The 10,221-nt window shown below is 47.1% G+C and overlaps 4 protein-coding genes across 5 annotated transcripts; 1 reads left to right on the top strand and 3 right to left on the bottom strand.

Moving 5' to 3' along the window:
• Nucleotides 1–1,125: 1,125 nt before the first annotated feature.
• LOC9631234 (nucleobase-ascorbate transporter 1) lies at nt 1,126–3,786 on the bottom strand. The gene is made up of 14 exons (XM_002990410.2): nt 3,433–3,786; nt 3,280–3,377; nt 3,043–3,219; nt 2,881–2,981; nt 2,739–2,814; nt 2,618–2,677; nt 2,370–2,557; nt 2,224–2,320; nt 2,092–2,178; nt 1,981–2,039; nt 1,833–1,924; nt 1,703–1,780; nt 1,487–1,647; nt 1,126–1,421 (listed from the first exon to the last, which is right to left on the bottom strand). The coding sequence occupies exons 1-14, from the start codon at nt 3,518–3,520 to the stop codon at nt 1,209–1,211; spliced, it is 1,575 nt and encodes a 524-aa protein (XP_002990456.1). The 5' UTR covers nt 3,521–3,786; the 3' UTR covers nt 1,126–1,208.
• A 295-nt stretch (nt 3,787–4,081) lies between these two features.
• LOC9631351 (actin-related protein 5) lies at nt 4,082–8,133 on the bottom strand. Of its 2 annotated transcripts, none has more exons than XM_024664192.1 (15): nt 7,847–8,133; nt 7,186–7,749; nt 7,064–7,134; nt 6,888–7,012; nt 6,783–6,827; nt 6,622–6,724; nt 6,425–6,534; nt 6,248–6,357; nt 6,104–6,194; nt 5,624–6,058; nt 5,439–5,566; nt 5,047–5,383; nt 4,490–4,995; nt 4,321–4,419; nt 4,082–4,249 (listed from the first exon to the last, which is right to left on the bottom strand). In XM_024664192.1, the coding sequence occupies exons 2-13, from the start codon at nt 7,260–7,262 to the stop codon at nt 4,492–4,494; spliced, it is 2,136 nt and encodes a 711-aa protein (XP_024519960.1). In that variant the 5' UTR covers nt 7,263–7,749; nt 7,847–8,133; the 3' UTR covers nt 4,082–4,249; nt 4,321–4,419; nt 4,490–4,491. The 2 variants fall into 2 exon arrangements, with proteins under 2 accessions (XP_024519960.1, XP_002990457.1); XM_002990411.2 differs by having other exon boundaries at nt 4,082–4,272.
• LOC9631504 (pathogenesis-related protein 2) lies at nt 7,457–8,024 on the bottom strand. The gene is made up of 2 exons (XM_002990412.2): nt 7,847–8,024; nt 7,457–7,749 (listed from the first exon to the last, which is right to left on the bottom strand). The coding sequence occupies exons 1-2, from the start codon at nt 8,022–8,024 to the stop codon at nt 7,457–7,459; spliced, it is 471 nt and encodes a 156-aa protein (XP_002990458.2).
• A 287-nt stretch (nt 8,134–8,420) lies between the features above and the next one.
• LOC9631505 (pentatricopeptide repeat-containing protein At4g02750) lies at nt 8,421–10,127 on the top strand. Its single transcript, XM_024664221.1, has one exon. It carries the CDS (start codon nt 8,421–8,423, stop codon nt 10,125–10,127), a length of 1,707 nt encoding a protein of 568 aa, XP_024519989.1.
• The last annotated feature ends 94 nt before the right edge of the window (nt 10,128–10,221 follow it).

Below are 10,221 nucleotides of genomic sequence, written 5' to 3' on the forward strand. Positions count from 1 at the left end.
TAAGATATTGTGTTGTCAAGTGCAAACTAAGACAACTTTGTCTTTGATTGAGCAAGTTTAAGAGGCTGTAAGGGGTTCTGGAGGAGGCTTGAGATGCCACTAAAGCAAACTGGTTCTCCATGCAAGACAATTGCAAGATGATGCAAAGGCTTGAGGTGGAAGTGCATAGCATTGCAAGAAAACTTTGAGTTTGGCTGTGTGTTGGAAGGTGGAGAGCTCTTATTTACTATGAAGGAATGACTCTGAAGTGCTGAACTCGGCTTGAATCACTCTTGGTGATCTAATGAAGTGTTGGTGACTTTGAAAGATGCTGCGATCACTTGAAGTAACAACCAGAGCTGCATTTCTAATGGTTGGCATGATGAGGTGGCTAAACTGATCATGCTAGTGCTGAAGGACAACCAACAGAAACTGAAAATGCTCTCTGTGCATGGAATCATCATCACTTGAAGTTGCCTGGACCACTCCTGTAACATTAAGAGTGTTGTGATCCATGTCCTCAATGTGGCAGCAAGCTCCTCCAAAAGTTGATCTGTAGTTGCTGAAAGTAATGCAAACTTGCATAAATCTTGGTCCTTAAATAATTATTGCTTTCTGCAAAGTGCTATGTGAGTCTTCAGCCTCTGAATGCTGAAAAGGTTTTTTTTTCATGAAGGAAGAGCCTACAACAATGCTGTCCAGCATCAGATCCTCAAGAATGTTGATTAATGATTCTGATTGAGTGTGTGGACACTTTAAATCTCCAATAGTTTAAAGCCAATTAAAGAGCACTCCATCCTCATCATGCTAAATACTCTTATCCAAGTGAATCACCATGAATGAAATGATATCATTCTGAGGTGATGAACTTCTATTGGCTCCACTATTACTTCTGCAATCGCCATGAATGAAATGATATCATTCTTGAGGTGAACTTCTATTGGCTCCACTATTTAGAGCTTTTGTTGAACATTTTGAAAGAAAGGTGGTTTGTTGGGAAGGCATGGGAATTGATTTAACATCTATGGAGCTAGCTAGAGAACCTGTCTTTCCAATATCTAGAATGATGTTAAGATAGATACCAAGAAAGAGTAAAATTTAGAAATTTGAAAAAGTTGATTTTGCTTTTATATCAACAATTAGCATAACAGCTATAATTCATTTTTATAATAAATAAAAAATGTATTCTGGATAATTATGTTTATGTAAAACAATTAAGAGGAGTGACACTAATGCTGAGGGGGAGGGAAGTACTTGTTGAGGTTGAAAGGTAGCTTGTAAAACTCTTCATTGGTGGCACTGTCCTTCCATTTGTGATATTTCCTCCACCAGCCATATCCCCGATTCTTCTTATGCGTCTTGAGAGCGTTGTCAAGGATGATGGCAAGAATGAAGCCCACTGTTGCTTGGGAGGAGAAGATTGTGTTGAGCATGTCATTGAACTGCATAAATAGCTGTGCTGTTAGCATTTCACATCCAAAAGAATCAGAAGTACAAAAGAACATACCCAGCCTGCTCTCGTATGTACAGGTCCATGGCCACTGGCAATTGCGAACTGGTAAAAGTACTGAGGAATCGAAAATCCCATGAACAACGTAAAGCCCAGGATAAATAAGTTGCGAAGAATGTTAAGATTTGTGAACTGGAGGTACGAGAGACCAACAGCAGCTGGCAATGGGAAGACAATTCGTTACAAAGCCATAAGGAAATAGCATCATCTCACCTAAGATGGCGTAGAGAACAGAGTTAATTGCAGCAACGATGGGCTGAGGTATGGAGGCAACAATCGCACCAAATTTGCCTGCACGTACCACGAGCAGTGAGAAAACCACCCTTGTGTGTTTGGAGCTCACCAAAGATCGAGAGAACTATCATAAATAACGCTGCAATTTGCACAGTAAGTCTGCTACCAACTCTTGTGAGACCAACAAGCCCAGCGTTTTCGCTGCAAAAGAATGAAGCACAAAATCATAAGATCGATATGTAGCAGGATCCACTTACACTGAAACAGCAGATCCGGTGATTGTTCCAAACAAGCCATTCAACATCAACCCGATACCCTGCAAACACGAAAATGCTCGCCAATGTCAACCAGGATAAATTGCTGCTTACTTGCCAGCCGATACTTCTTCCAACAATAAATGGCGGTGGAGGAGTCGCATTGGCGAGCCGTGAAACACCATATATCGTGGCTGTTGACTGTTTTTCCAAATCAGCACCGGGAAAGAGAAGATGAAGTCCTACCTCCAGTTGTGAAACAAACGCTGCTGCAAGGAACGCAAAGGCATCGCCGGCATCAAATGTTGGAGCATCCCACTCCAGTGGATACGGGATTCGCACCCTGTATGGTGACAATGTGAATAAATCCAAAAGCTCTCAGAGAGCCATACCAAGGCGCTGATTTTACAAAGTGTGCTCGGTCTGTTCGACAGTGATCCTTTCCAAGTTCCGTTGCATGTCTGTACGCACCGCTTACAGTGAGCAGGTGTGCATAAGCCCAGATGATAACTCCACTCAGAAGCACAGGGAAGCGTTCTAAGACTGGCAGCTTCTTCTTGGAATTCATTTTCCGCAAAAACTGTCACGATAGCATGCTTTCCAAAATCAGAAACTACATTTGTAAAAGAAACAAAATAACCTGTGAGAGAACTATAAGAAGAAGAAGTTCTGGCAGTCCAATTTCAATGCATTTAGCTACCTGGACAAGGAGAAAACAAAGTTCAGGGATAGCGACGTTCAAATAAAAGACATTTGCCTACCGCAGGAAATCCATACTCAAATAATCCAAGACCAACCAGAGCAATCACTGGAGCAATAGAGAGCGGAGAAATATAGCTGCCAACAACCAAGGCGAGAGGTCAGAACCCGTGCGAGCGAGCATTAAATGAAAAGGAAACTCACTGGAGCAAAATTCCCCAGAGCCCACTAAAGCCAAGTATAATCTGTATGCTCGACGCACAAGTCAATGCCCCTTGAATGGCTCGCATGGTATGGTAGAATCTCTGAAGAACAAGACAAAGACAAAGAATGTTTTCACATGAATGGAAATGCGAAGAACCAGACCTCATGATCATCAAATATAGAGCGATACTTCGGCGAATTCACAATCCTCCAGATTGGAATAACATACGAGAAGGATGCATTCATCACAACTGGCAGCCTGGTACCAAAAAAACTCTGGACAAGAGTCATGAGCCCATTGACAAAGAGAAGCGTCTGGATCACTCGAATGAGCTCCTCCTGTTCCAGAAGAAACAGTGAGATGTCACGGGATTAAAAAAAAAGATCCGTAGAGATTACCGTGTTTCCCCCCATTTCAAAAACAAACATGCTAGGGATGAGCACAGTAGTGCCGATCATCACGACATAGTGCTGGAATCCCAAGAGGATCGCCTCAGCTGCCAAAGAGACAGCGGTTATGCTTGATCTAGAATGCGAAGTGACAGAACATACCGATACTGGGGCTATCGTTGGGGCAGTAATCGATGTCTGGCAGCTGATCTTGCACGGGATGCTGATGATCCTCTTTCGGAGCAGCCATGCCGCCCCGCTGCCTCTGCCTACCGCGTAATCGCCGATCGAAGCTCACGTTGTCATCCCTGGCAGGAGAAATGTCGAATGGAATGCTCCCGTCGATCGATGCAGCGCAACACCAGCATTGCGAGCGAGAGAGATTAAGAGAGAGTGGCGCTGGGCGAACAAGAGCCGATGCCGTGAAAGGGAATGAGAGAGATTATCGAGAACCTAGCCAGAGCTTCTTCCTCCCGGGAAAGAAAGAATGAAGAACCCTAGCACTGACAGGCGAGAGAGCGCAGCAGCACAATGCCCAGAGCGTAAAAAAACGTAAGCTACGGGGATTAAAAAACTTGTTTCTACCGGGGATGAAATTAAAAGCTCCTGGAAGCTAACAATTCCCACTTTTAACGTCACCGTTTTAAACCCTGGCAGACCGTTTAGGGCTTTATGTGGGCCGTACGATTGACTTTAAGCAGCCAGGTGTCACGTATTCCGCTCGTTCCCGCCAAACGTTAATCCGAATATACCGCACTTGATTAATAGCTTAACAGTAATGGGGATTTTGTGGACTCTGGCAGTGACGCTCTGAACAAACGATCCTTGAAAGATTTTAAACAACTCCAAGAACAACGAAAGCGAGTCTTAATAGAAAATTCCTTTCATGTACCTTTGCCCAATGCGTCCATATCTCTTTGGAAATCCCTGCCATGAGCTATGAGCATCATCGCTATAGGAAAGGAGTATAGAAAAGAGTCTTCTCCAGTCAGTCAGTCGCGCCTGCGAAGCAGTCAAGAATCTCTTCGTAAAGTGAGCAATCGAAATCACCTTAGTCTGATCTGATACCGAGGAAAACTCTTTGTTTTCTTGTCTACAAGCCCACGCCAGTTTCGCAGAGAACATTTGTCCGGATTGAGCATGTCACCCCTGTCCCAGAAAAAGAACAAGCTTGTCTGAGCAACTGTAAGAAGGAAATGAGTAAACTAGAGTCTCGTACCATCAGTGGAGGCAGTACTCCAGCTTGTATCTGCGAAGCCAGTCTTGTCCTTTCTCTTCATAGTCACTCCTCGTGAACGCAAACTTTGAGAATAAGCTGGAGCTCGCGTACGCGGACGCGCCATGCCAAGCGTCTAGCGACGGGTCTGCTGCTCGCACCACTCTGATAACCGAGCCCAGCGGTCGATCCCTTCGAGCTTCCGAGAACATCCTCTTGTCGAATCCATCGAACTCGCAGTTTCCACCTGTGAGTAGAATTGTCCCGTCCATGACTCGGCTGACGAGTTCCTCTGGCAGCCTCCTCATGGCGATGGATGTCATTTCTCCCACTCCTGCTTGATCTACACCGACCATCGACGGCTGGAAGACTATCTCCGCGCATCTGAATCGTTCCACACCAAGTCCTATTCGGTAGTCCTTCTCGGTAAGAGGCCGTTGTATTACAAACTCTGGCACTATTTCTTGCGACCCTGGTGGCGGCACTGAAATATATGAAGGATCAAGTTCCTGAAAGTAAAGGAGTTAGAAAGGGAAACAAAAGTCGTGACAGTGTTGTACCTTGAGTCTCGAGGCTAGCCGACTGAGTTCCGCTTCGTCTTCGTCTATATCTTCTTCTTCGTCGTAGTCTCTGTCCATTTGCTTGTACATTTGCCAATCCTCGTCATTCATGCCAAACGTATCTTCGTCCTTTCCCCGATCAAAGGCTGCTTGCGTTAAGAGTTTCATTCGTTCTCTCTGCACGGCGGTCAGCCTTTCACTTCGACCGCCAGTAGCTGCAGTTGTAGTACCATGGCCGTTGTTTGTGCCAACCTTCTGCCGTTTTCGTTGGTCTACCCTGGCTGAAACTTCGCAATGCCTGGCCTTCAGCTCCTCCAGATACTTCTCCGGGTTTTCCCTGTGACGAGAACGAGATGTAAGTATTTACAAACAAAAAGATGTCAGAGACGCACAAGCGACGCTCTTCTTCCATCTGTTGCTCGCGCTCTCTCTGCAGGCACTCCTCTTGACGTCTTTGCTTTGCTCGAATGCGTCCCTCAGCTGTTGTTTTCAGAAACCTTTGCTTTCTTTTTTCCTTCAACTGCCGAGAACGCAAAAGTTAGACAGCTGACAAAAAGGAAACTTGATTTTTAGGCACCTGCTCCTCGGATAAAAGGTTATCTGCAATTTCGAGCAGAGGGTACTTCTCTGACAATGGAATGTCGTCACTGTCTTTCTCCGCCTCAATGCTTTCACCCTTAGCTTTCCGTAAAGCCGAGACTGCCTTGTTTAACGAAATCTGTACTTCTTGCTTCGACGTAAATCCTGCTTCCGCCAGCAAAGAGTCCTCTTGCCCGTTCTCCAATCCGTCCAGATCTTGAAGAAGGTTCTTCAAGTATTCCACCTCGTTTTCTAAATCGGCAAGCTTTGAGGATCGTTTTGCTGCTGCCATTTCTCGAAGCCGCTGGCCCTGTTTTTCTCTTAAAGCTGCTTTTCTGGCCAGTTGATCCTCCGTAGGCTGCTCTTTTTCAGGTGGCGGTACCCATGGCAGCTGCCACCATCTCGTTTTCTCTAATGCTTCGGGAGATTCTAACTGATTAAATAAACTGTTATGACATTGAGACACCGAACTGCTTACCTGAAATAGTTTTAGCTCTTCAGCATAGTCGACTGCAATGTAGCCATGCTCTTTTTTCAGGGCCTCAACTTTGTCCCATACAATATGATTTCTGCAAATCCACAAATGGCAGTTATATTTTAATGCAATCGCTACCACCCTTACGTATGATACGGATATTCAAGGCACAGGAGGCGCTTCAAATAATCGGTGACGTGAAACCCACCAACCGCGGTTCTGCAGCATGCTTCCATAACAGGCTCCCCGTTGGATATCTGGAAAAGAAAAAGAGATTAGAGCTTAGAGAAAGGACAAAGAATTACAGAGAAGCCATCAGCATACCGGTATAACATGAGTTGTAGTGTAGCCCGAGCAAACAAGTATACCGTCAGAGTCGCAGTTTCCAATCTTTCTGTTGTGTGAATAGCTGAAGACTCCATCCATACCGAATGCTGTCATTTACACACGAAGGAAACGATGTAAGTTATATCGTTGCATAGCATATAGTAGCATGGGAAAGACCAAAAGATTCACCTTACCCAAGGAAGGAACTCCATAGGTCTCAAAAAGAAGCTCAGCCATTTTGCTCCGCGACTGAAGCGGATTGCAAGGACATTCGGTTAACAAGACCGGATGTTCCACCTTCAAAGGCAGCACCGGATAAGTACCGCGTAGTAGCCACTTTTCGAAGGAAACAAACCTCTGGTCCCCGAATTCCCATTCTATCAAATGCGTAGTCTAGTATCTGCAACAAGTTATTGTCATTGTAGATCCTTTTCAAAGGAAGGAAAGAGAAGAGACTTACACATTCCATAGTCTCGAACTGGAACACCACATTTCCATCGAATGCAGAGCGGGCAGCCGATCGAGTGAAATCATAAACCTTCGCAATCCCCGAATCATAATCCCCGATGAGATTCACAGTCTCACCTGGAAAAAATACGCCAATGCAAACACGCTCTTCCACAAAGAAATGCTTACCAGAGGACCGATGCTTGGGACGATTGAGAACGCTCTTGAACTCAATGCGCGGCTCCGCATCGCCGGCCCACCTAAGACCACACTTGCAATCGGCAATAAAACTCGGTACGATGAGGCCATACCCCGCTCGGCAGCTGAAGGATCCATTATCGATGACGATCGGCGCAACCCTGGGCGGTGCGCTCTCTCGCCGACTCATCGGCTCACAAGAACCCTAAATATTGGTAGAATATCCTTCACCCTACCTTTAACTACGTTAAAAAAATGTTAGGATCCTTTTAGGAGGGGAGCATGGGAATCGAACCCGGCAGCTTGCACTCGGGAATGATAAAATATATTTTATCACCATGTCGTTGGATAAGCCAAAACGAGGCGAATCTAAGCAGCGAATATTTAATTCGCATATGCGTTGGTTGCGAGGAGGTATCCCTCGACGGCCTTCATGGATCCAAGAACAGCTTCTTTGGCTTGCTCGGGAGCTGGGCTATCGCCAATCGGCTCGTATTCCACGCTCCAGATCGCGGTGGAGCTGCCATCGTCCGCCCCATCGACGTACTTGGTTGTGGCCACGAATTGGCTGTAGAGCTTGGTGAGATCGCCCTCGATCAGCGAATAGGTCACGGATTTGGCTGCGTCGTCCACAGCCAGCACCTTCTCGGTCGCCACGGTGGGTTCCTTGGACACGACTGGATCGAAAGAATCAAGCAAAATCAATGGATTCAATCATCAGTTCTCTCGCGCAGGGGATAGATCAATCAAGAACTGGAGACGATGGAGACTTACGAGGGCCGAATGTGATCTTCCTGATGGTTCCAACGCCGCCATCGCCCTCTACGAGCTCGTAGCTCTTGATGAAGTCGGGGACGATCTTGGGCAGGAGATTGTGGACGTCTCTGAGCGTGGCGTACATCCGGCTGGCCGGGACCTTGAGCGGGAGCTCTGCGGAGAGAGTCTTCACCATTTCCACAGATCGAATGCTACTAGATCGATAGATCGATCGCGAAAGGCAGGAGTGATCTAGAATGGGAGCGAGATTGATCGAGGAAAGGAAGAATTTGATCGATTGGATTGAAAGCCATGAGCCACTGCTTGGGGTTTTATACTGCCTGGAGGACATGTCGGTGGAAAAGCTGCGAGGAGGATCAGAACAAAATCAGTCCTGGCATGGGTGGGACAAAAACTTCACCAGTTCTTGCGACCTCCTTTTCAGGAATTGTAAGGTCAACGTGTTCGTCACCAACCAGCTTTAATGTTCTTCGCGTGGAAGAAATTGACCCGCGCTGACAAATCTTCCTTCTTCTTTCTTACTTTGATTGATCCAAGCATGGCCGGCACTTAGCTTAGCGAGCGCATCTACATGAGATTCTCGCTAGCTGCGAGCTCAAATCCAGTACAGGAATACGTGAAGCTTCTCAAGTTTGCTGGGCAGGCGAAGAATTTGGCCGAGGGGAAGAGGATCCACCGCGAAATCGAAACCAGCTCGTTTTCGAGTGACAAGTTCCTGTCCGATCACCTCATCGACATGTATGGAAAGTGCGGCAGCGTTCACGAAGCGCGAGCCGCGTTTGAACAGAGCAACCAGAGAAACTGGAACTCGTGGAACGTAATAATCTCCGCATTTGCCCAAAACCGGCATTTCCATGATGCGAAGTTTGCGTTTGAGCGAATGCCAAAGAGGGACGCCATAAGCTGGACGACGATGTTAAAAGCCTACGCAAAAGCTGGCGAGCTTAAGGAAGCTGTAAACTTGTTTGATAACATGTTAAAAAGAGATGACGTCGCCTGGAACAACATGCTTGCTGCATATGCCCAAGAAGGGAATCTTTGCAAAGCACTTCTTACGTTCGATCTCATGCCGCAATGGACTGTTGTGTCGTGGAACACTTTGATCTCGGGGTATCTCGAGCACGGCTGTGCCGACGAAGCGACCAAGCTGTTCGATCAGATGCCAGAAGAGACTGTGGTTTCCAAGACTGTAAAGTTTCGGGCGAGTGCACAGGCCGGGAACATCCATGCTGCTCGATCGATTTTCGAGTCAATGATGGAGCGAGACGTGGTTGCCTGGAACGCGATGATCTCCACCTATGGTGAAAACGGATCTTCGGACGAGGCCAAGAAGCTGTTCGATCGAGCGAGTGAGCGAAACGTTATCTCTTGGACGTCCCTCGTCACGGCATTCGCTCTGGGTGGCCAGATCGATCGTGCGACTGGAGCGTTCAAGAGGATGCCTGGACATGACTCAGCGTCATGGAACTTCCTCATAACCGCGTATGCCCAAACTGGGCAGGACACCGAATCAAAGAGATTGTTCGATGAACTCCCTATGAAGGATGTAATATCGTGGAATTCCTTGCTCATCGCGTTTGGGTGGCGGAAGTCCAAACACCACCTTCGTGCAGCGTTCGAAAAAATGCCGCAGCGTCACCTTATCTCGTTCAACGTGCTCATCACAGGATATGCCCAATGCGGGTGTATGCGCGAAGCACAAAACGCCTTCGATTCCATGCCCGTCCACGTTGTGCTAACGTGGAATGCCCTAATGGCGTCATACGCACACTGCGGGTTCCTCCAAAAGGCCAAGACCGTCTTCGACGAGATGCCCGTGCGAGACAGCATCTCGTGGAACGCGCTCATGGCCGCATATGCCCGAGCCGGGCACGGTGACGTGTCGTTCCACGTGTGCAGGCTCATGTACCAGGACGGTGTACGCCCCGTCGACGTCACCTTTACCATCGTCCTCACGGCGTGCAGCCACGGTGGCCTCTCCAAGGATGGATTGCAGTATTTCCACTCGATTTGCGCGGACCACAACTTGGTGCCTTCGCTCGACAATTTTTGCTGCATGATCGATCTGCTTGCGAGGTCTGGGCGGACTGGAGATGCGCTGGAGCTGGTGGAGAGCATGCCGTACCTCCCCAACGAGGTTGCATGGGCGGTGCTGTTGGCAGGGTGCATGACACACAAAGATGTACGGCATGGGGAGATTGCTGGGAAGAGGTTTTGTGAGCTTAGCCCTTCCAAAGGTGCACCTTATGTCATGCTAGGCAAGCATTTGATTTCATAAGGTAATTATAAACTCTTTAAAACATTCTTAATATTTAATATTTTTCAAAAACTATAGATTATATTTTTAATTGTCACACTATTAATCTGCTCAG

The sequence above is a fragment of the Selaginella moellendorffii genome, unplaced genomic scaffold (assembly GCF_000143415.4).
Source record: "Selaginella moellendorffii unplaced genomic scaffold, v1.0 SELMOscaffold_108, whole genome shotgun sequence".
Classification (NCBI taxonomy): Eukaryota; Viridiplantae; Streptophyta; class Lycopodiopsida; order Selaginellales; family Selaginellaceae; genus Selaginella; species Selaginella moellendorffii.

Excerpts from the sequence above, each read along its gene's own strand:
- LOC9631234 (XM_002990410.2), bottom strand. The coding sequence starts at position 3,520 with ATGGCTGCTCCGAAAGAGGATCATCAGCATCCCGTGCAAGATCAGCTG. Across the intron at positions 3,220-3,279 it reads TTGAAATGGGGGGAAACACG|GAGGAGCTCATTCGAGTGAT; the intron begins GTAATCTCTACG and ends CTTCTGGAACAG. Across the intron at positions 1,422-1,486 it reads TACATACGAGAGCAGGCTGG|TTCAATGACATGCTCAACAC; the intron begins GTATGTTCTTTT and ends CTATTTATGCAG.
- LOC9631351 (XM_024664192.1), bottom strand. The coding sequence starts at position 7,262 with ATGAGTCGGCGAGAGAGCGCACCGCCCAGGGTTGCGCCGATCGTCATC. Across the intron at positions 6,725-6,782 it reads TGGGAATTCGGGGACCAGAG|GTGGAACATCCGGTCTTGTT; the intron begins GTTTGTTTCCTT and ends CTGCCTTTGAAG. Across the intron at positions 6,535-6,621 it reads CTATGGAGTTCCTTCCTTGG|CATTCGGTATGGATGGAGTC; the intron begins GTAAGGTGAATC and ends TGTAAATGACAG.
- LOC9631504 (XM_002990412.2), bottom strand. The coding sequence starts at position 8,024 with ATGGTGAAGACTCTCTCCGCAGAGCTCCCGCTCAAGGTCCCGGCCAGC. Across the intron at positions 7,750-7,846 it reads GAAGATCACATTCGGCCCTC|TCGTGTCCAAGGAACCCACC; the intron begins GTAAGTCTCCAT and ends CTTTCGATCCAG.
- LOC9631505 (XM_024664221.1), top strand. The coding sequence starts at position 8,421 with ATGAGATTCTCGCTAGCTGCGAGCTCAAATCCAGTACAGGAATACGTG.